We start from the raw sequence: 23970 nt of genomic DNA, 5'->3' as shown, positions 1-23970 counted from the left end.
GCAAGATCAGATTTTATGTAAACCAAAGTTAAATTTTGTTGCCCAGAAAAATGGCATTAAGATTGGCTTTGATGCAATGATAGCAAAGCAACTGCTAAGAGCACTTTAATTCAGGCTCCCAAACCGAGCAAAGTGAGCACATATGAAGAGATGAATATTGCACTCATGAAGAGTGATAAGAAAGACTCTAGAGAGCGTGAGCTGGTCGCCCTACACTAAGGCTCACTAGTGCCTGTGTGTGTGTGTTGGCTATACAACCCTCATTTCCTCATCTGTAATGAGGGTAATGATAACAATTTCATATTATGGTCCAGAAGGACACCTGACTGACATATGTCCAAATGAAAGATCTAGATTTCTCAAGGCCTGTTGGTTTAAGTTTTGGTTCTTAACAAAAACAAACAAACAAACCCCAAACCCTTTGGAATGTATTTCTTATGAATTATACAGCTATGCAGGATCATTTATCAATCCATCATTAAAGAGGAGTTGGATTTAAGCTTGAGATAGTATCTCATAGTATTTTACAAACTTGGTGGTGATTGTGTGTGTGTGTGTGTGTCTGTGTGTCTGTGTCTGTGTGTGCATTACACATTTAACAAAATCAAATTTCATATACAGAACTGTCCTGGAATTTTGAGAGCACAAGTTTGTTATTCTGAGCCATTTGATTAAATTTAACCACAGGAAACTCTTCCAAGTCCTAATGAAGCAGCAATTACATCTAAAAAGGGAGCCAAGCCAAAAAACATCCTTTTCCAATATCTCTCTTTCAAACATCAGACTGCAATATAAGCTCTATGGTTTTCATTTCACTTTAGTACCAGCTCTCTTAGCTGCTGGAAACACGTTAAACACAAGACAGGGAGCAGTGAGTCTGGGGTAGAAGAGGTTGGCAGTGGGTAAAGCCTCACGCAGATGTGTACGTGTGCGTGCGCTTGCGCACACACATACGGGCACATGTGCCCACCCCTACACACCTTCATACACAAAGAAAGATATACAAATGTATTTTAAAGGACATAGAAAACAGGAGAACATAGCTACTAAGACAAAACTTGATTTAGAATTCAGAAATCAGTCATAACATTTTGAGACTGTTGAATGTACTTCAAATTTTACTTTATAATATTACATGTGATGGTACAGAACACAGATTTTATAACACAGGGTCTTGGAGAAAGATAAAATTACTGCTTCATTTAGAAATAATGCACTCGTTTGACCTCTAAAAACAATAGTACTGGGAAGATTATGATTTTTTAAAAAAATATGCTGTTTTATTCAATGTATTATCATTGGGATACATTAAATTGTTTTGATGATTAAGGAAGTCATAGTTACCCCAAACAAGCTGGATATAGCACACAATATTACACTACTTCCAGGCTTTCAACATCATATTTATCCCATGTGATGGTGCATTTCAGCATAATAATGCAGTGGCCTGGGACATAGGAGCCAGAGAAATAATGTCAAAAGCAATTCTTCACATTTGGTTCTCACCACTTCAAGTGTAAATAGTGAACTTAAACATGAAAATGCAATTTGCTCCTTCTAAAGTATACATTTTTATCTCCTACAAAAAAACCCCCACATTCATTTCCAACGCCTCAAGGTAAAGAGGATGACATCTATCATAAGTGCAGAGAATGTCTGAAGGATTTAGAAGCAATCTTTTCATAATGCTTCTTTGGGTGAGGAAGTGAAGTTATGAGTTACTCAAAATTCATGAAGATTATTAAGTTTACATCCTCGCAGAAGATCTGCCACCACTGTATCTCTCCATTCTACTGTCAGCATCCCTGCCCCAAACTATTGGGAGCCAGAACCAGAGGCAGGACGTCCATCCATCTTTTGGCATTAATGCTCTGCTGCATAACAGAAAGGTTCTGTCGCATCCCAGACAAAACACTAACAACAATCACAAAACAAATTGCTGGCGATGGAATCAGCCTGCAGTATCTGCTGAATTCATGGCTCTCGGTTTATCTATATTCCTTCAAGTAAGGGATTTTAACAGGTAAATAAGTTCCTATTTCAGCAAGTTTCCTCCAGATTATCAGCCTGTGTGCCTGTGCCTGCTGGGCTATTTGAATGATTACCCTATCCCCCAAAGCCCTTGGCAGGACTGACTCTCTAGCCCCAGCTCTGACTCCTGATGGGAGGAAGCCTCCTGCACAACAGCCAGCTTTCCTGCTTGATGAATTTCAACCTTACAGCTCATCTAAACGGAGCCTATGGGCCTCATGTTTTCCCTTCTTACTCTTCGCTTAAGTCTATGGGAAGTTATGAAACATATTTTTCTCGTCCTCCCAGGAGCAAGGCCAGGTTCACAATTTGACCTCAGAAATGCAGCAGTCCTGCAAAGCCAGACAGCCTGACAGAACTGCGCATTAGTGCTCGCCGCCTGGCCTACATAAACCGTAACATGGAGCATGGAGCAGGGTTACTTATGGGAAATGACAAGCAATGCATCAGTGGGGGGAAAATAATGGGATTTAATCACATGAAAACATCACAGGCACACAGCTCCCTTTCAGCAAGCCACCCTCTACAGTGAGGGCACCATCTCCTTAGGAGATGAACCACCTACAATGTCTCCTAGAGCTGGCTCCCTAGCTCTTTAAATCAGGTTAAATTACAGGATCTGGACACACCCAGAGCTCTTCGCTCCATCATGTCCATTCCACCCCCTCCCTGGGCATGATTTTTTAAGCAAACATTTAAAAATATCTGGGCTCCAGACAGAAGTTTTAAATGTGTGAGAAATGATCCCAAGAACAGTTCATGCTCCTAGGAAAGACTGTCATAGGCTAATTAAGGACACTGCTGCTGACAAAGGAAGGCTGACCCAGCAGTCTTATTTACACAGTTTCCAGCCAGAGGGCTGGGAAGTGGAGCCCCAGTGGGGGCATTTCTCTCAGCAACCCAAGGGCACCTGCATTAAGGAAACGGGTGTAAATGAACCCCTTTGCTCAGGGACTGAAGAAGAGACACAAACACTTCAATTATCTTGGCATGGAATACACGTGCTGACCCTCTCATATGCCACATCATGATTTACACTTACCTCTGATTTATTAAATACAATTATTTTTTGCACTCTACTATGAAGTCAATTAGAAGGAGGGTGTTTTGAGGCAAGAGCGATGAGCTCTTTAGACAGAAGGTAGTGATTCAAAAATTGCAGAACTTCAGCTTTCAAAAATAGCCTAAGTGACCTCTTGCAGTACTCTGACCACTCCGCAGCAAGCAGGAGGCAACCCCTGTGAAGAGCGAATTCTGGCAAAGATCTCTCTTCACAGATGATGCACAGCTTAAGCTATAATGAGTTTTTGGGTTACAAATGCTGAACACATTAATATTCCTTGATGATAATTATCACAGTATAAGCACCTTTCCCAATGTGAGTAGCATAAAGCAACTGAAGCAGCATTTTTACTACATTTGAAACAAGCTGGAAAATGGGATTTTCTACTCTTATAACCTGAGGTCAAGATACATCAAGCATTGCATATTAAACATGCCTATATATAAAGCCCATTTCATTGCCCTTCCCTTCTGGTTCATGCACACCTAAAGCTCTCCCCTTTATCCATCCTTTCTTAGGAAATTCTTGATTGGAACACATATGTGATGTACATCATCTCAAAACGAAATGCATTTGCACCCCCTCATAATGAATCTTATGTTTCTTCTTGTGAGAAAACAAATGGTGAATAAGAACAGGAAGCCGTGTTTTACAGATGAGATGTATATCTGTGCAGTCTGAGTGAGTACTGTGGTCACTGGCTGCATATAAAACGAGACAAGAATTAGTCTAGCAAGTAAGCTCCTAGACAAACCAAACACACATTACATACAGATCGGAGCAAAATACCAGCCTTTATCCTTATACCTTCAAAACTAGTAATACTATTAAGCACTGACAAGGTGATGAGTGAATTCTAACCCAACATAACAATAATGAAGTCGCCATCATACCTACTGGCAATATTTTCACATCAGGCTCCAAGAAAGCAATTTTCACTCCACACTAAAAGAATTATTGTTACTTAGATAAGAACTATCAAATATTATAAGAAACAATTGTAAAGGATGATCCATTATGGATCATATCAATGTGTACAATGATATCTAATATTCAGTATTCACCACAGCACACCCAAAATAGAAACTGAAAAGATTTAAGGTACTACATCCCTAACTTGAGTTGCTGATATGGACTGAATGGGCTGAACATTGATTTTTGTCCTCATTTCTCTTTCATCTTCTCTCCCTATAAGTGAAATATGTGTGTGTGTGTGTATGTGTGTGTGTGTGTATATATATATATATATTTATATATTATTTTTTAAAGCTCAGCTGAGAAATCTTAAAATAATCACAACTAAAGGCTTCTTTTTAACATATCATAATGTCATTTTTATACTCTATGTTAATAATCCCAACAGCACTTTTCACTTAACCGTGGCAGAAATGAAGCCAGTTGGAATCCTTAATCCAAAGAATGTGAATTGATTCAGGTTTTTGTAGGTGTGAATATGCTGAATTCATTTGCACCACATTGTCCCACACTTCATTTAGAAAATATGCCACACTACAACTGCTTCGTTTCCTAACATCCTTTTTACTTATGCACTGGAAAAATGTCTTACAATCCCATTTGAATAGACAGTGGGGTTATGAAGGAACCTTTACTAAATATTTAACAGCACTATCGGCTTATTAAATACTATAATGTGAGAGCCATGAAAGCATGATATACAGTGCTTGCCTTTTTTAAAGTTAATGCTTGTGCTCATTTTGAGCACTCTGCAAGCCCATTCATCAGTAGAACTGAAGCATTTTTAAAAGTCCTCATTTACCAGCAGATAAATGTCGTTAGAGAACCTTTTTAGTGTAGAAATGACTGAAAACCTATTTGGATTTACTGTGCAAAATTTGCTTTACTGCGGCTAGAAAAAAAAAACAAACCCTCACAAAACATTTAAAGGGCCATTTTGAAATAATATGCTAGCTTGGAAAGATAAGAAAGTAGGATATATTTCTGACTCACCAGAATATAAATACACCCAAACAAGACAACAGATTCACAACAGCAGAAAAAGCGTCTGTATTCATCAAATCTGGAAGTGATATCTTAAATATGTACCATGTGAAGAGATAACCCATGGAGATTGTTGCTTCTGACTATGACATAGTGGATGGGTGACTTCATTTATAATACTCCTAGTTGATCTTTTTTAATGAGCTAATATTATTTTTGTATATATTATGTTAAGATGCCATATTACTAACTAAAACTATGCCTTTAAAAAAGTCAATCATAATATTTCAATCTTTTACACTGGGTCAAAAGCCGAAATTCTCTCCGAAAAGATATTTCTTTTCTCAAAGAGGTATAATACAGCCTAACTTAAAGCAACCTCCCTTCCTGTGAGCTGCCTGCAGAGTGAGCATTTATTCAGTAAACACTGTAACAGTGATTATCTGTCCTTCTAGTTCTCGGTGGAGACTCCTGCTTTCCAAAATGTCTTGTGGTGACTTACTAAATTCAAGCTATTTCAATTAGTATTACTGCACATTAAAAATTAATTGCATTACTGAGTGGATTAAGGTTTAAATTTCAATTCTACAGTATGTGCACTAGAAATGACAGCTAAAAAATCAATGCTTCTGGCCCGCAATCGGAAGTGTATACGGTCAAATAGCGTGGGACTGGCGTCATGGCCAAGCAGTTTTAAAAGACTTGATAGTTCAATTGAAGGCATGTCAGTTCTAATTCTAGATTTTAGTTTGAATGCTGCACAGTAGCCCAGGCTTAAAGGAAGAAAAACAGAACAGCTGTACTAACAATTGAAAAAACAAAAGGACACAGGTACTACCATTATGACATCAAGGAGATTGACAGCCACCCCAAATCCACATGTGATTATCTCCCAGTTAAAACCTTATTCACTGCTGTGTTCAGTAAGAACACAAGATCTCCAACTTCAATCCCTATTAGTTACTGGGTGAACATAGTTGGTTGGGATCAGGAAAAAGACAATTTTGTCAAGAGAAAAACTACTAATGTGTATACATTATTCATGTCTTTATATTTTAAGGAAACCCAAGAAAATATTGAAAATATAAATCCTGTCTTTAAGCAGTCATCCCATCTAGATCCCTTTTGTAAATTCTTAAACCTATTTGGAGGAAGGGGCATATGTAATAGCCAATCATCTTTGACTATAGATTTATAATATCTGTACAAAATGTGGGAAAAGAAATGTGTCACTCTTCTTCACAGTTTATTATTTTAAGAAGATGAAGATAAGGAACACTATAAATGAAGTGAAGAGGTATTAATAAGGAACTGCACAGCCACCCAGGATAGCTGGCTTTGGGATGGAATGGTGATTGGTATGTGCCTAAGAGGAAACAAAAGATGTCTGCAACATTCCTCAAGATCCCTTCGGTAGTGTACTGGTGGCCAACAGCAACTTTGGCAGCAAGGGAATAAAGAAGATGGGAAGTAATAATAACAATAAAAAGAATAATCTGGTGCAAATAGACCCTGAGGTGTAGTAGTCATCCCCGTGCAACAATCACCCTTCACTGCAATTTACTGATGTTGCTTCATTACAATGCAGCATACAAAGGGGACAGCACCAGTGCACTCGTGAAGCCACACAGCAAATGCAGCACAGCCACCCCAGTGGCACTGTGATGGGGGTGAGCCTATCTGGAAAAAAAAAGCATAGAGGTGCAATCTGTATACAGCTTGGTGATAAATCTTGGTTGAAAGAGAAGAACAAGTAGCAGGTAAAAAGTGAAATACTAGAGGGATTCCAAATTAATCTGAATTAAAACATCCTTTTAAGGCATAACAACTTGTGGCTTTGTTAAAAGGAAAAGATGACGGATATGATGTTTCCTGTTGGGAAAATATGGACAGGCTGTGTTTTTCCTTATTCTCTTCCATGAAATGAACAGAAACAAGGGTTTCAGGTGAACATTCACGTTGCAAATTCAGGGTCATATTATTTAAAAGAGGGGAAGATTGATTATCTAATTCTTGCCCACCGAAGTTGGAAGTCTACTTTATAGTCAGCACTCAGAAGATGCTGAAGCAATGTTTTAAGGGAGAGAAAAGAGATTCTTTCCTCACCAAGGATCATTGAGTATGTCATTGGTTAATTCTTGCTCTATGCTCCTCATTAGCATTACTCTCAAGTTTCTGGTTATCATATCCGAAATATTAAGACATAATAACTACGAAGGTGCAGATAATTGGATATTAACCAGAACATACTTGACTGGGCAGGAGGTAGAGCCCTGCTTAAACTAATCCTGAAATATATTAATCACCAATTAATGAAAGGGTTTCAGATTCATTTTCTATTATAGAACACCTCCGAGTATGTAAGCTTTTTCTAACAAAATGACTTGGAATAACAGGGTAGAAGTAAGAAATACAGTCATCTGATGAAGGCTGGAATTAATTCTTTACAGCCTGTTGTCAGGTAATCATGAAAACTATAGTGAAAGCCTTGATTACTCTCTATAAAGTGTAGGGAAGAGGGGACACTTTCCAAAGTTCAGTGGCCCCTGTTTAAATTCTAAATGTATCTCTTTCAATGGCAGAACCATGGCTGAATATTTCATCAGAGTGCTTCCATATCGCTAAGTTTTCCAGTCTAGAGAACCTCTAGACTTTTAAATCAACAACAGATGTATTCTCAAAATGGAAGGCCAATCGGTGGGAGCCCAGAGAAGTTCAGGAAAGAGAGGCGTTACACAGAGGCAACAGGAAGTGGACCTCAGCTGAGGAACTCACTAAGGCAGAAGGATCTTGTCCAGCTGAAACCTCACCACCACTTACTTACATGGAAATAAAGCAATGCTAGAGGAAAAAAGAAAACAATATCCAAAAACACACACAGAGAAAGAAGCTCATAGGTCTGTATGTTCCATTAGTTGTGAGATTGGGTCCGATTTGTCTCATTGATATTTCATTAGTTTGATTTTAAAAGGACCACCAAGCTCCCAGAAACATTTCTAAATGTATTTGTGTTAAAGACATTGCTTCAAAAATGCCACTCAACATAAAGAAAAAGAAAAGAAAATTTCTAAGTACATTATTCTCACAGAGGGATTCTAATATCTTTTCATTCTTTAAAAGGTCAAGCTCCCAAACAGTCTGAAAAAGACATTTTTATGCCCAAGAAAACAAGGTGTTTGCATTAATGCAAAGTAAGTGAGGAATGGAAATGACACCATTTCTCTGTGCTTCCTGGCTTTATGCACTGAATTTGATGGAAAAAATAGGAAAACACTTGTTATCTTCAGTTTTTTTATTCTGTTGTTTGTTGACTTTAATTTTAATAACTCTTAAATAAGCACTCAGGGCAGATGAACTTGGATATGCTGGCAAGTAGGCCCTTTTATCAACAATTTTGCCATAGAAATACACAAACATTTCGATGGCTCTTCATTAGCAAACAAATCAACAAGTGATATTTTAATGCATGACTTTATTCCATCTCCGTGGGGACTGCAGTTGAGAGTGTGATGTACAGTACAGAGAAAGGAATCATCCACCACAGCGTCCCAGGGCTCTCTCCATTGAGGACTTCGCAGCCTCTGCTTAAAGAGTGCATTTAATTGACTGATAGACAGTAGCTTCTTTGTTCACAGAAGACAGCGAAGTAATGGCAGCTTGAAAATCGTACCATCTACAGGGTCTCCTGAGACTAGTAACAGGGGGATATGTGTCAGGAATAAATAAATAATCTAATTATTAAGCCACTTCCTGTCAAGTTAACTCCAATTTGTTGGCTTTTGAAGGCAACAAAACGAGGCATTTTTCCTCATTATGCTTCTCTTTTTATACCAGTGGTAATCACAGGCGGATTAAAGGGTGCCTGATTGGTTTTTTTGTCAAGGAACTGAGAAGCAGCCAACAGTACAGAAAAACAGAGTTGGGGTTAGAAGAAATTTCATGCTTGTCTCCTTTCCAGCTCCCTAACAGCCCACACGGCTGCCCCATACAGAGCCGCCAGCTGTACAGCAAATGTGTGCCCCTCCGACTGAGGCCTACCGGGCCACAGGCGCCATCCTGAGAGCTGTGAGATACCTTGCCATCTTGGCAGGTAGCTACTGCTGTCATAGGCATAATTCTAAAGGTGACCCTCGAAACCCCGTCAGCTCACCAAATGCAACAATATGAGCAGCTGAAGTTCGACACCCACTCTCCATATTGGCTCCTTCTCCTTTGTTTACGGCTATTAATGGCCCTGAAACTAGGAAATAACCTATGGAAATAGGTCATCGGAGACCGTTCCTTCACACATGTATAAATGGATCTGGGGGAAGTAGGTCATGATCTCTGTGTGTGTATGGGCACGAGTGTGTGTGGCAGGAGGAGAAGGCAGGACTCTTTTTATTTGCTGCTGGGGATTTTCGGCGCCCTCCGTTCAGCAATGTCCAGCAAACTTCATTCAGCAGCAGATTCCCACATTTGACAATAAACATATCAAAGAAGTGAGGGAAAATGGATACGGTGGTGGCATATTCTACAGACATCAAAGGTGAGGACAGAATGAGGACCAGCATGCCCACCACTGTGTTGCAGGTAGTCAAGTGACGCTCTCCATCTGGCCAAGCCTCGCTGCCTTCCTAGCATCCCTGCACAGAGCCTAGGAGGGCAGGCTGGCATCCAGTAAACTCCTTGAGAGCAACATTCTTCTGAAGGCTCTTTCAGGGCAGCATGTTTTTAAAAAGTAACAAGAAACTGAATCTTGGATCTGGCTATGGGCTCAGCCAGAATCCTCAGCCTCACAGAAAATTACCATCACAAGAAATGTCTAATAGCCTTTCTTTGGGGCTTGTAAATGAGGAACTATACTAAGTGCCAGTGTTTCTTCACTCTTGTAAATTAAAGTTACTAGACAGAAGCTGAAACACACAACAAGGATAAACATCCTGATTTGCCTTTTAATCGCTGAACACAGAAATTAGGAGCCAAACTGAAGATTTGCATCCTAAATTGCTCACGAAACAAGAATCCAAACATCCAAGATGAGCTCTTGAAAACTCTGCCTTCCTCCAAAAGTCTCTTTTCTTTTCTATTAAACTGTCTTTGTCTTTAGGAAGGCTGATCCTAGATGCGGCTTGCTAAGTTCCTGTGGCCCTCTTTGCTCTCAGTAAACAGTGGAGCTAGGTTATATTTATGCCTGCGGATGTCCTTTCTGAATACATCTTGAATTTTTGTTAAATTGCGCAGATAATTAAACCCTCTCCATATTTACAGTCTGCTTCATTGGTACCATGAATTCTGTTTTCAGTTACTGTCTGCAAATTCCCTCTCTGAACAATTTCATACTAAGCAATAACACTTCATTTTACGTAAGTTTTATCTGATGTCCCCATACAGAGCTGCCAGCTGTACAGCAAATGTGCGGTTCTCAAACTGAGGCCTACCAGGCCACAGGCTCCATCCTGAGATCTATAAGGCACCTTGCTGTCATTGGCAAGCTTTCCCTGCTATCACTGCGACCATCGCTCCGCACTGCACACAACTTAAAATCATCTGATTATTAGAATTTGTGGCCCACACTCCATTTTATCCTTTATTTAATCTATCCCCAGATCACACATTTGTTTAAATGTTTTGGCTGGTTTACAAATCATGCAGCCATCTGCACAGTAGGTGTGACACCATTTTTTAGACAAAAGTTACGTTGCAAACAAAGATAAAGTCATTTGAAATGCTTTGGTGTTTGTTATTCTGACTGGTTCACTTGGACCAACTCTAAGAAATAAATAGAATTATCTGTGTAAATCGATGAACATCTATGAAAAACAACACCCAGCAGAATGCCGAGCTTGCTCCATTACCTACGTTAATATCATGACAGCTGAGGAGAGATGACCTGGCCCTCTTCTCATCTCTCCTGTACAGATGGCTATTAAAGAGAAAGTATCCCTTTTGTATGGTCCATGTAGAAACCCTTTATGGGCTTTTCAAATAAGCCAGCATTGCCCACATGAGGGTAGCTTTCTGTTACCATTAAACTGCCCAGATTTCATCTTTTTGAATCCAGCTCTTGATGAAATAAGCCAGTATTTCATCATATTTAACACCAAATGCTTGTTTCTTAATTCCCTGAATTTTGAAGCAATCAAATAAAGATGATTTTTCTTAAAAAAACAAACAAACAAAACAACTCAATAGCCTTCTCATTTAAAATGAATACAAACCAAAGCTTCAAAGAGTCTCGGTGGTTTTGAGACGCTTAGAGAGTGTGGTGATATATACAAACACACACACATATATGTGCTCATATATGGATATAGGCATCATTATGGGTTCATTCTGTTCATTTTTTTTGAAAACACTCAGTAAAAGCAGAGTTTAAAAGGCAATATAGCCCTTTACTCTCCAATGCAGAGATTCAGGTCTTTGGCTATTTCCCCTTAAGACATGAGATCTAAATTCATTCTAGAACATGAAATATTGGCCTTTGTGAACTCTAAGGCAGGAGCACTCAAGCTGAAATGCTTCAAAGGTGATACGGAATGTCACAAAACTATAGCAAGATTAGTCACAAAGTAGGCTGTCCACTAAAGAAAAGAAAGGAAAAGAATCCTATTTGTGATGTTAGGAATCAAAAAATTTCAGAATGTACGAATGCCACTTACCTCAAGAACAGGCTAAAATCTCACTGCCCCATTCTAAACTGATATTTGCGTTCTTTTTGCCTGCACATCACTGAAATATAGTAACAAGACATGGGGTACGTATCTTCCTGCAGGCTCTGTAGAAGTATTGTCTTTTCTGCAGCCTTTTAAAAATTATAATTATCTAGAAAATACTATTAGAGATCTGAATAACAATATCTTTGCACTAGTGTTTGTGTTCTAGCTATCATTTATAGTCCCAAATTCTATAGTCCCAAATTGCTTTTCTACGAGATAAATATACCTGCTTCTCCAAATCTTTACACATCATCCTTGACCTGTCTAGGCTTTGTTCATTAGTTATTATTTCTGAATTTTTCTTATTTTTTCAGGAAATGGGTTATCTTGACACCTTGCTTATAATTGTCATTGTGACACCGATCTTTTGAATCACAAAGAAACACAAAAAGGTACATGAAGCTGCAAATCCGTTTCTCATTAGATTCTCCAAAGCCATTGTCAGATAACTGATTTGTACCCATTCCATTCCCTTCCTATTCTCTGTCCATGAACTCTGAGAGGGAAAACTGGACATGGCCACAGCTATACCCTGCCTTCTCATCTTCCAAATCCATGGCTACAGTAATCAATTCCAAGGCCAATGGCCTTTCTCCCCTTTGATCTTTTTTTCGTTGAGCTGACTGGCCTTCCAAAGTAAGCGTACTGCTGGTTGTCTCTCACCAGCCGCTCACAATTTGCTCACTATGTTTCATCAAACAGTTGTTTGGGGCTGTTTGGAACACATTTGTCTCTTTGGGGATTTATGCGCTAGTTGTAATGCCAACCTCCATAGTGAAGGAAATTTCTTTCTAACTAAAATAGATAATTAGAGGCTGGTAATTATTGGTCAAGAATTATCAGAGTGAAAAAATTAAGCTTCTCATAAATAGTTCTTGGCAATGTCATCTCTTTATATTATCTCATGCCTAACAGCCTTTTATTCTGAGCACTTACAAATTTACTCTACTGCAGTTGAGCCTCATAATTTTATATGAGGCAATCCTTTTGCTGGGTTAAATACATTTAGATTCTCTGGTTTATCTCTATGGTTATTAATCCATATCAAATAATAATAATAATAATAATAGTAGTAATAATACAAATCTCAAAGAAGAAAATAACAATAAATACCATGTTGATAAAAAGAGAAAGGTGAATATAATCAAAGGACATAATATCCAATGGTTTCCTTTTGTATTTTTCAGGTCAAAACCAATGTAAACCATGTGAAATGAATAGAGGAAGACAAGAAAAATTTTCCCATCTGTACAGACCTTAAAAGAAGGAAATCTTTTCCCTAGGAAAGCTGTTAAAATTTTGTATGTGTGATAGTCACTAGTCTGATTTCTTACTGAAACTGTCAAACTGTTGTAGAGAGTGAAGTTTTCTTTTTACCTGAATAGACGTAAGTCAAATACCTGGTGTACTTTTATTGAGTAATTACTGCTGCAACTCAGACCCCGTGTCCAAACAGAGCCACAAAATAGCACTTAAGTAGAGCACCTCCCATATGCACCTGGTGGAAGCACTGGTTTTTCATTCACAAATGCCCCTCCCTCAGCATTAGCCTGAAAGCAGCACACCCAGAAAGAAATATAGACGTTGCATTAAAACATAGGCAAGCCACAGAAACAAATGCAAATGATCTAGTTAAAGAAGAAATCTTAAATTGCACCCACATTGGGTATCCTGCAGACCCTGTTTTCCGACAGGTGACATAATCCTTCCTGGAGGCTGATTGAAATGTAAAACAAAATCTGTAAAAACACTATCTGCCCTCTTAACAGAAAGAGTAAGAGGCTTTTCAGATAGTCCCTAATCCCTCTTCCCCTGCTAAATGTCTAGTTGAGATTATTTTTTGATTAGGCAAAAAAAAAAAAACCACACAGATACAAAACCTAAAAATACCTACCCTCATTGGAGGTGTTGTAGCCAACAAAAATAATGCTGCCTGCCTCATTTGAAAGACTAAGTATCACACTGGGATTTTAAAAAAGGATATCTTAGCCTTTGTGACACCCTCCTGTTTCTCATTCTCTCTCTCTCCCTCTAGATATTAACAAGACGAATGGGGTTTAAGAACTTGGATGCATGGTCAACAGAACAATTAAATGGATGCTATTCATTTGTTTAGGCCTCAAGTACAAGAGAATCACATATTTTATTATTAAAAATAGCATGAATATTAAGTAACCAGGCCCTCTCTGAGAAGGAATGGAATATGTTGCTCTGATAGAAGGTGAATGTTAAATGCTCAGATCCCAAGAGGAGGTAAGTGTCATATTAATACACCAGAACATGGAGGAGGAAAAACCTTGGGAAAGCACTAATGATGCAAGGAATATAAGATAAATACAAAGAACAGAGTCTAAAGCAATTCCAACAAAGAAGGGCCAAGGCAAAACAAGGTTATGGGCCAAATGATAGTAAAATTGGAAAATTAAGAAATCCTCTTATGCTTAATATTCAGTTCAGATTCTACATGTGCAGAAGAACATTAATATTGTGTTGAAAATATTACTCAACTCATTCATCTGAGTTCTGGGATAATACTAAATCTAAAAAGGAAAATGTTTACATTGAATGGAACTAACCAGAAGCAAATCACACCAAATTTTACTAAATTTTTCCATTAGCTGCAAAATTTCATGCAAGTCCATCTCAAACTGTAGCACCAGCAGAATCATGAATGATCACCACCAACAGACAATACTCAAGAGATAAGGAAAGGGGGAAAACTGACATCTTCATTGGCAAGAAGAATTCATTTTTTTGTCTACCCTCTCAAGAAAAGCAGTTTTGAAAGTTGGGATATTTTTTCAGAGCCCCAAACCAAAGGCAACCTACATAGACACCTTATTCAGTCCCTGGTGATGGGTTGCCATTATCCTCTGAATGCTCAGAAAGGCTGTCAGTGTCATCTTGCCCCACCTAAGAACCCGGTGTCCAGTGGACAGGAAAACTCACTGATACATCCATGCTTACATCTGGAAACACAGAGACGACATGGTCAGTGTTTCAGCTGTTATGTATATGTTCCTTTTAGCACAATTAAGTGCTCGGTCTTCTAAAAGCAAAAATCCTCCTAAAGACCCATCATTTGAAAACAACAAAGTAGATCCTATTGAAAAACTATTAATCAATTTTCCAACATGCTTCTGAATTTATCTTCATTACTTTATGCAGAAACATTGGAAGTTTTGTTACAGCTGGTTTTAATGCTCATTAATGACATTTGGAGCAACCTATCTGCTGAAGTATTCTTAGAACACTTCTGACTATTGTATAAAAAAACCTGTTTCCCCCTAAAAACAAACTCAGAGTCTAAAATGTTGAATTTTCTTCCCTGTCTTACCAAGTTGCATAATAGGGGTGCATGAAGTTAATGTAACTTTTAAAATAATATCTCACCATGATTTATGGAATTATACCATGGTGTGAGTGTGAAATAAACTCTTATGGTATAAAAATACAAATGACTGACAAAAACATTACAAAGTAACAGCAATTGTCATTTTACTAGTAGAAAAAGATCTGCTTGACAAAGTTTAATTGGCTGGTAAAATTCTTAGTGTTATTGCTAAGAGCTTATCAAATTAAAAAAATAGGCAGTATCCCCTAAGGAATTAAGGGATAATGGGACAATATGAATAAGTGAAAAAAATTATCCTTTTAGTTCTAGCTCTTGTAATAAATGCAAAATCCCAAAAACACTGGCCTGGAAAGACTTCAGAAATCTTTCCCCAAACCACATTTATAAAGATCTATGGAAAATTGGGTGGGAAATAAAAAATGATTACTAAATTCTTTACATGATCTTTATGATCATGATTATTTCCAGGCTGTTGAAAGCATACATATAAAACTATTTTATGGCAATTTAAATTATTTATGTTTCCCTATCACAAAAACTCACCACTTTAGATTTTGATACAAAGATGCTTAAGCAACACACAGCAGTGCCATTACCATAACGGCATCTGAAATTAAAACCTGTCTAAAACTCTATGGAAAGCTCACATCCAGCTCATTAACCATTCCTGTTAGTTTTCAATAATGCAAAAATGATTAGAAGTTTAATTTGTTAATCACCTGTGTTTTGACTGGCAGTAGATATATAATCCTCTACAGAAGCCTAAACTAGCCTTTGCAGAAAATAAAACATGCTAATGCCTCTCAGGTCTAATAATAGGAATAACAAAAAAAAATCCATCATGCCTAGGTAATCCATTGAAGGTTGAACAATTAATTCATCTTTAACACTGTTTAATTATATAGGTACTGACGTACGCGAGTAGGAGAAAAATGTATCTGTAATAAGGTTGAGGGCTTTACTCACCAATCATGTGATTTGCAACATGGACCTGAATGTCCCATTCATTGTAGAAAACCATCTGACACTTGATGCACTGATAGGTCTTCTTCTGAGAAAACAAGTATAAATAGAATTACTTAGACATAAGCACTTTCTATTTCTTGTATATTTTTAAAAACACCATTTTCGTCACGCTTTTTCTGACACGCTGGTCATGTGTGCATTGCTGCCTGGATTACTGTGAGGCTGCCTGATCAAAGGACCATGAGTTCTATAGTCAGACTGTGGCTTGAGCCCACTAACACACTTTAGAAGAAACAGAGACATTTCATTATGCAATAACATATTTTTTTAAGATATTTCAACTCAAGTTAGTATTTAAAACATTTGTAACACAGCCAGGCACGGTGATGCATACTTGTAATCCCAGCACTCTAGGAGGCTGAGGCAGGAGGATTGCAAGTTTGAGCCCAGCCTGAACAACTTAGCAACTTAGGACGACCTTGATTCCAAATAAAAAATAATAAAAGAACTGGAGATTTAGCTCAGTGCAAAACCACAGTACTGGAAAAATGTAACACAGAGCTGAGTTTCAGAAACCAAAGTCTTTGTAGATTAGGCACAATTTCATTCTGAGTAAAATAAATACGGTTTTGCTTAAAGAGATCTAGAAGTAAAATGGTTAATAGGTTAAGGTCATGGAATCTATATCAAAGATTCAGAGATTATAATTTACAGCCAATCTGAAATTTAGTTAACATTGTAGCAGTTGCTAAGTATTAGCATTTAAATATATATTTTCTCCCGTAAAGAAATTATATCCTATAATGAGTATTTTAACACTGTTTTATTACTTTTACCAATACTGTGAAATAGATGGAACAGAATTTTTATTATAATTATCAAACCTTAAACGAAGAAACTGAAGCCCAGAGAGGTAGAAAGATTACCTGATGTAACAGTATCCTACAGAGACAAGCTCTTTTAATTCTAAATGTTAGGCTCCCTGATTTAAAAAGAAAAAAAAAAGAAGCCCTTATGATTTCACGTCTTTATTACTGAGTGCCAATTCAAATTAGAAGAACTCAATAAAGTATTTGTTGTGTTGTCTAGAATACACACTTACATAAATTCTTTTGTGATGAAACAATATTTACAATTAAAAAACACCTTGGAAAACAAAATAAACCATTATGAAATAATCCAATTTTGAAAATCTCTCAAATGTGAGAAAGTTACATTTGAAAATTTACATAAGTTACATTCGGTTATAACCATTTTTACAGAATTATCATTTTATCTGAAGTCATATTGAAATGCTTTACTAGTGTGGTACAAACAGGAAATATTAGTCTGAAAATTACAATTAGTTTTAAATAACAAGTTATTTAGATCATAAAACAATCAAAGTTAAGCACAAAGATTGATGTCATTTTGTTTGAGATTAAAATTATTAATGTAAATTCTCCTCATCATTATAATTTCACATAGTATTTTCTTCTATGGTCTCGACAAGCCACATCAGTATAGGCGTATTTCCAGTAGAAGCTGTCTAAATAATCTAATGGTCTTTGTACATTAGGCACATTGTGAATAGACTGTGCTGAATCTAAATCTAACACGGACTTCAAACACTGTGACAATCACTGAGGAAGATTTACTACTCTGAGCTGTTTACAAGATGCTTTTGATGGTGACATATAGAGCAACATGTGTTGTGTAAATAACATCTATCCCTTTTTTTAAACAATATTTCCCTTTAGAACTAGTTAGAAAATATTTCTTACTCCCTGATGACCTACATTATATATTGTTTATTAGCATACTTCTAGCATTATTCCTGATATGTGACCTTGCTGAAAAACAAAGAAACATAAACTTAATGGCTAGTCTTTTCTCTTGTTAGTACAGTAAAACATACAATCTGTCAAAAACTGTCTCCAAAAATGATGAGTGATGAATATGTTGGTGGAATATACTAGGACTTTTTTTTTAGTTCTGGTCTAATAATAAAGAATAAAATCACTTGAAAAGCCAAAACAATACAATATCAGCACTTACTACTATTGTCAAAATGAAGTGATACATTTAAAGATCTATGTATATGTTTCCTTTTATCATTGAAAGAAAATGTTCTTGTCATTACTGATAATTCAAATTCTAATTCTTTTTACACTTAAAACAGTGTTTAAAGTACTATTTCTTTTTTTAACAAAGCCATATTATTTTTTTTTTAAAGGGAGTGCTGGGGACAACTTCTTCTCTGTCATTTATTATTTATTTATTCACTTAATAAGTTATATATTGGACACTTACAATGTGTTAGACATAGTTCTGGGTATTGTGATTTTTATTTGTTTGTGGGTACTGGGGATCGAACTCGGGACCTTGCGCTTGTGAGGCGGGCGCCGAAATCACTGAGCTAAATCCCCAGCCCAAACAAAGCCATATTCTTATCTATAAACCCCTATGTCTGCAGCTAGGTAAGAATTCAATGTGATCAAAACCAAAGCACCACGGCTTAAAACTGCAACTTCAGCTCTTCCTCACCACATCTTTTGCCTTTCCCCAAAACAAAGCAAAGATGTGCAAATTGAGACCTGTTGTGAGCTTTTTTTTGTTCTTTTTGTCACCTTCAATTTTTCTCTGTTTTTCGTACCAGGGATCAAACTCAGGACCTTGCGCTTGCCAGGCAGGCGCCGGCACCACTGAGCTAAATCCCCAGCCCTTGTCACCTTCAATTTTTAAAAAAGTAATTTACATGACCTTTAAAACTAACTATCTCTCAAAATGTCTGAGAGACCCGGTACATCTGTACACCCTCTTTTGAGTAAATGGGTTGTAACCTCTCAAGTATGGACTGCAGAGAGCTCATTCGCTTGCAGGTAAACTCATTTCAGTTCTGCATAGTTTAGATGATAAGGGAATCTGTCCTAATTCTAAGCCCAAATCTGCTTTTCCATTACCTTCACCCATTGGTTCTAACACTAGGCTCTGGCTACAAAGAGTAGGATGAATCCCTTGTCTAATAGGACAGTGACATGACCCCTTCCCAGACTGAAAATGTGGACACCATGCAAGAGATACGTGAGAACAGCTTCGCATCCTGGTTACCTTTCTCCAGGCCACTGTCTTAATAAACAGAGCCTCAAATGAAGCCCAGAAATCCAGCTGTGACCCAACCCTTGCACAGTGCAGGAGCAGTATAACCTCTACTAAGAGACAACAAAAAAAGTCAAGTGAGATCATTTCTTTTAAAAGCAGATAAAAGTAGAAACAGAACTTCCATTGTTTGGGCCCGAGATTGGCCTTCATCAACGTTTAGGTTGTCAATTTACTTGAAATGTTAATTTACTACAATTTTTAAGAGACTTTTTCATTAGCCTTTTTAAATGTGCTACTTGGGAGTGGGATTGTCATTTCCTGATTGTTCTCTTTTGTTTTCTGATACTGATAGATGTAATTATCAAGGATACAACTTTTTCCCAGCACCTCATTATTTTTGATTGATTTTGAGAACAATTTAAGTGTGCCTTTTTGACATTCTTGTTTTCAGCTATATTCTAGTTAAGGTACTCAGAGACTTTCAGAGAAAAGCATCTTATAAATAAAAAAAATGATTAAGGATCTTCACTAATGTATAGTTTTAAAAAATTATTCTGATTAACTCTATTCTCCTTGATTTAATATATATTCTATTAAGACTTAGACTTCACATTTAATGTCACCAAATTAAAAATTTTTAATAATCTTTTTAAAAATACACTTATTTTTTGCCCTAGTAGACATTGAACCCACGGTCTCTGCCCCAAATTACATCTCCACCTTTTAAAAAAAAATTTTATTGAGATTTTAAGATAGAATCTCACTAAATCACTAAGTTAACCAGGCTGGGCTCCAACTTTTCATCCTCCTGCTTCAGCCTCCCAGAGTTCTGGGCTTACAGGCACACTTCACCATGCCTGGGTCTCTTTGATATTTTTTAAACAAACTAGTGAATGTATATATAAAAAACAATAAATGAGTACGTAGTAATCCTCAAATACAGAGAACAAATCTCACTTGCCACCATTACAGATGATTATTACACAAATTACTTCTGAAAATTGGTAATCAAAGAGTCAGAAGCACCTTGTTTCTCCAGGAAGAAGTGTAAAGTTCTTTTCTAGAGAATAACAGAAGAAGGGATTATAAATTTACCATTTTTCAATGCCAAATAAAATGGTCCAGACAATTAATCATTTATGGATGTTGAAACTATTATGAGAAAAATTATTCTGAGATGCTCAATTTCATCCTTTGATCACTACAAAGAAAAAGATGTACCTTTCCAGTGAATTCAGCCGCTGGCAGTCACTCTAACCATACTATGTGCTAGTGGAGCACCCTGACATTGTGTGCCTCTTGGTGTGATAGGATATGAAGTGGGGCATCATCAGTAAAGACACGTATCTAAAATGTATATCTGAATCTAACCAAGCGTCTAGACTTAATATCCAATGTTAGTCAATACAAGGATAGAGGAACAAGAATTATCATGAGGAAAAAATGAAAATCCAAAATATTCTTCAAGGGAGATGGCCTATTAACTTCAAAAAGGACAATGTCATTGGGGAAAAAAGTAGAGATTATACTCAAAGGACTAAAAACTACTTTACTGAATGTAATGTGTAGGACCTAACTTAGAAAACAGCTATAAACAAGTTTGTGAGACAGCTGCAGGACTCTGAATATCAGCTGCTTACTGGATGTTACTGGGGAATTAGGACTAACATTTTTAGATGTGACAAACGTATTGTAGGTATGTGGGTAAAAGTCCTTTTTGCTAAGAGACATACGGTGAGTATGTTGAGGTTAAAGAGCATGATGGTTCCAGTTTACTTTCAAAAGACTCAGAAGAAAAACCTAAATCCATAAGTCATACATGGATAAAATAAATATGGCTATGTGTTAAAACCTATCTAGTACATTTGTGAATGTTTTCATAATAAAAGGGAGTAAATGAAAAGGGTAATTCGTAAGATGCAGTTTTTTCGTGCTAAACCTAACTTGATTAACCCCAGCTATACCATTCATTTTATACCACATACTTCCTATGCACAAAAAACAATTGGTGCCTAGTTGTCAAAAGTGACTTTACAAACAATCTCGGTTTTGTTCTTTTGGTACCAGAGCAGGAACCAAAGGTCCCGTGCATACTGGGGAAGTGCTCTACCACTGTGCCCTAACCCCAGCTCACAATTTTTATACATTTTTTGTGAAATTTCTTTTTTTAAACACAAACTAGTACATAAACTTTAAGAGGTCATGAACCATAGCTTACATTCATTTCTAAAATCAAGTAAGTAAATCTGTTATAATTTTATTATACTTCACAGTCTATAAAGAAATCTTATGCATGAATTCCCTTGATACAATTCTGTGACAGTAGCTAAAGGAGGGCTTATTATCCACATCAACATATCCAAATCATACAGGTTTTGAAAACCTTAACCAAGGCCAGGATTTTTTTTTTTTTTTTGGTACCGGGGATCGAACTCGGGACCTTGAGCTTGTGATGCAGGCAGCAGAACCACTGAGCTAAATCCCCGGTTAGGATTTTACTCTTCCTCCTTCATAAGACTCTGATCATTCATAGCAGGTAAATTTACAAATGCAGTTGGAAAGGAGGCTTTCCTTAGAAGTGTGCAATGCCGGTGATGGTAGGAAAATAGCTTAGGATGGTGAAGGGGCTGTTTCTGGTCACCCTGGACTTAGGCTTCGGGTCCTAGACCCAGACCAGAGTTGGCAATGACACAAAGAGCCTGCTATGGGATGCGTGCCATAGATTCACCACCACTGCCCTAGATGAAGATCCACAGAGTAGAAACAGCTCCTGAAGTCCCTGCATTGATTTAAAGATTTTCCTTTTGCTCTCAATGTTCTGCAATGTTATTGCTATGTTTTTAACAGAATATTTATGCTTACTTGTTCTGCTCGATACTATGGAACAATTTTAATCTGACATGTCATGTATGTCTTCAATCCTGAAAAATTTCAGCAATAAAAATGACTCAGTTATGACGGCTCCCTTTCACTCTCTCATTCATGTCTCAGAGCCTCTCCAGCCACCCTGCCTGCACCTGACCTGCTTGTTCATGCATACTTCATAAAGAAGTGTCTCTGCCTTGAGAGAGGTGAACTCTATCCTCTTACAAATCTCTGGTTCTCTCTCATCTGCTGTCCAGCCCGGTTTGCCCTCTCTGCCAAAGCTTATATCTTGATAACTATTTTTCATTTGTGACATTTCTAATTTTAAACATTCAATTGCTTTTGGGTTTGTTTTATCCTTTGCTTGGATTTGCTTCAAACGCTTGTCAGTCTTCTTGGTGGAAATCATTCTTGCTTTATCTTTCTGGGCTTCTTTGTCAGACCTGTGTTTTCTTTTTTGATGCTTTATCAGTACCAGATTCATTCATATATTTTGGAGTCTGGGTTTGAAGTCTATTTGTGGTGAAAGCGCCTCTTCTCCATGCTCATTTCTTCCTTTCGAGTAGTTTTGCCATTGCTTCCGCCAGCCCGTGCCCAGCTACTGGACCACAACCTAGCACCTGCTGTGCAGCAGGGACAGGAGACACAATGCGCCTTCAATCACAGACCCAGCGTGCAGCTCACGCCTGTTTAAGTCACAAAACCAAGAATCTCTTCCTATCCTTTAGCCTCCAGCTAAAAGGACCTAGTCACAAGTAGTGGTCAACAATGGGACTTTTCTTTTCCCTAGTCTCTTGTCAAGAGCAAGAAAGTCCCTCCAGGCCCTGCTTAATTGTATTTATTTAACTTTATAATACAGTACTACCAATATTAAAATACTATTAGAAGTAGTTGCTGGGGATCGAACCCAGGGCCTCCTGGATGTTGCACAAGGGTTCTACCACTGAGTCACCCTCAGCTTCCAGACCCTGCTTTAAAAAGCAGGCCTGTATTTGTCTCATAGACAGGAAACTCTATTGTCACTTTGCGTTATGGGAAGAGTCCAGCCGACTCCTCACTTCAGCCTTGAGAACCACTTGAATTTTTATTTGGTTTTAGTATCTCACAGATGAAGAACGGTTTTGACCTTCACTAAGTCCACCTGCTTTTCTATCTTTACAGCTCTCTATCATTGCTCTGTGTTACACACATCAGAGCATAAAGCCTCACAGCAGTTTTCCCAGGAAGTCCCACAGCCCTGAGCTCCATCTCCGTCACAAATCCCAAGGGAGTGCAGCGACTATCAAGGGAGGGGCTGGTCGCAAACTCGGTCAGCACCCTGAAATTAGGATTTGTACAATGATGTGTAAAATATGCACTCCAAATATATCCAGCAGTCTTAATAGGAAGAAAGTTTAGAATCATCTTTCTGCAATTAGTTGGTATTTAGTGGCTTCATCATTTAGTTGTTTGACAAGTCATTTAATGACCCTGAGTTTTAGTTTCCTTCTCTGTAAATTAAAAATAATAAAACTTACATCTTAGAGTTATGTGAGAAGCAAGTGAGAATTATGGAAAAATGCTTAGTACCATGCCTGCTATGTAGCGGGCTGGCATAAAATAGTAACTACCTTTATTACTCTTTACTTGACAGGTTATTATAGGGATGAAATGAAATAGGATATGAATTGGCTGGCACAACATAGATGCTTGTCAAAAAGTTATTTCTCACCCTTTTGAATGGGATTTGAACGACATTAAAATTTCTTTCAACTGGAATCCACTAATTTAGAGTTTATGACAATTAACAAGGGTTAAGGAAATGTTTATTAAATAAAGCTTTTAAAATTAATTGCATAAGGAAGAGCACAAGATGGCGACAGGGCAGAGGAATGGAAAGGGAGAGGAAGGGGGCATAGTGTGCATTTAAAAAGTTCAAACTAGGTAGAGAAACAAAGCTGTTTCCAAAATCT

The 23970-nt window shown here is 37.5% G+C and overlaps 1 protein-coding gene across 3 annotated transcripts in view; it reads right to left on the bottom strand.

The window, feature by feature from the left end:
* The window catches only part of Znf521 (zinc finger protein 521), a 267522-nt gene that overhangs the window by 109180 nt on the left and 134372 nt on the right, over positions 1-23970 (bottom strand). For 2 of the 3 annotated variants that reach the window (XM_087193984.1, XM_087193979.1), the window contains one exon: positions 16073-16157. In XM_087193984.1, the coding sequence (XP_087050110.1) occupies positions 16073-16157 (85 nt within the window). The remainder of the gene's footprint in view (positions 1-16072; positions 16158-23970) is intronic. The other variant, XM_087193983.1, reaches the window with a different exon arrangement.

This window comes from Heterocephalus glaber, unplaced genomic scaffold (genome assembly GCF_053883595.1).
Source record: "Heterocephalus glaber isolate CG9 unplaced genomic scaffold, H.glaber_assembly_v1.0 deba00000331, whole genome shotgun sequence".
NCBI classification, from domain to species: Eukaryota; Metazoa; Chordata; class Mammalia; order Rodentia; family Bathyergidae; genus Heterocephalus; species Heterocephalus glaber.
This window is presented reverse-complemented; position numbering and strand designations above follow the sequence as displayed.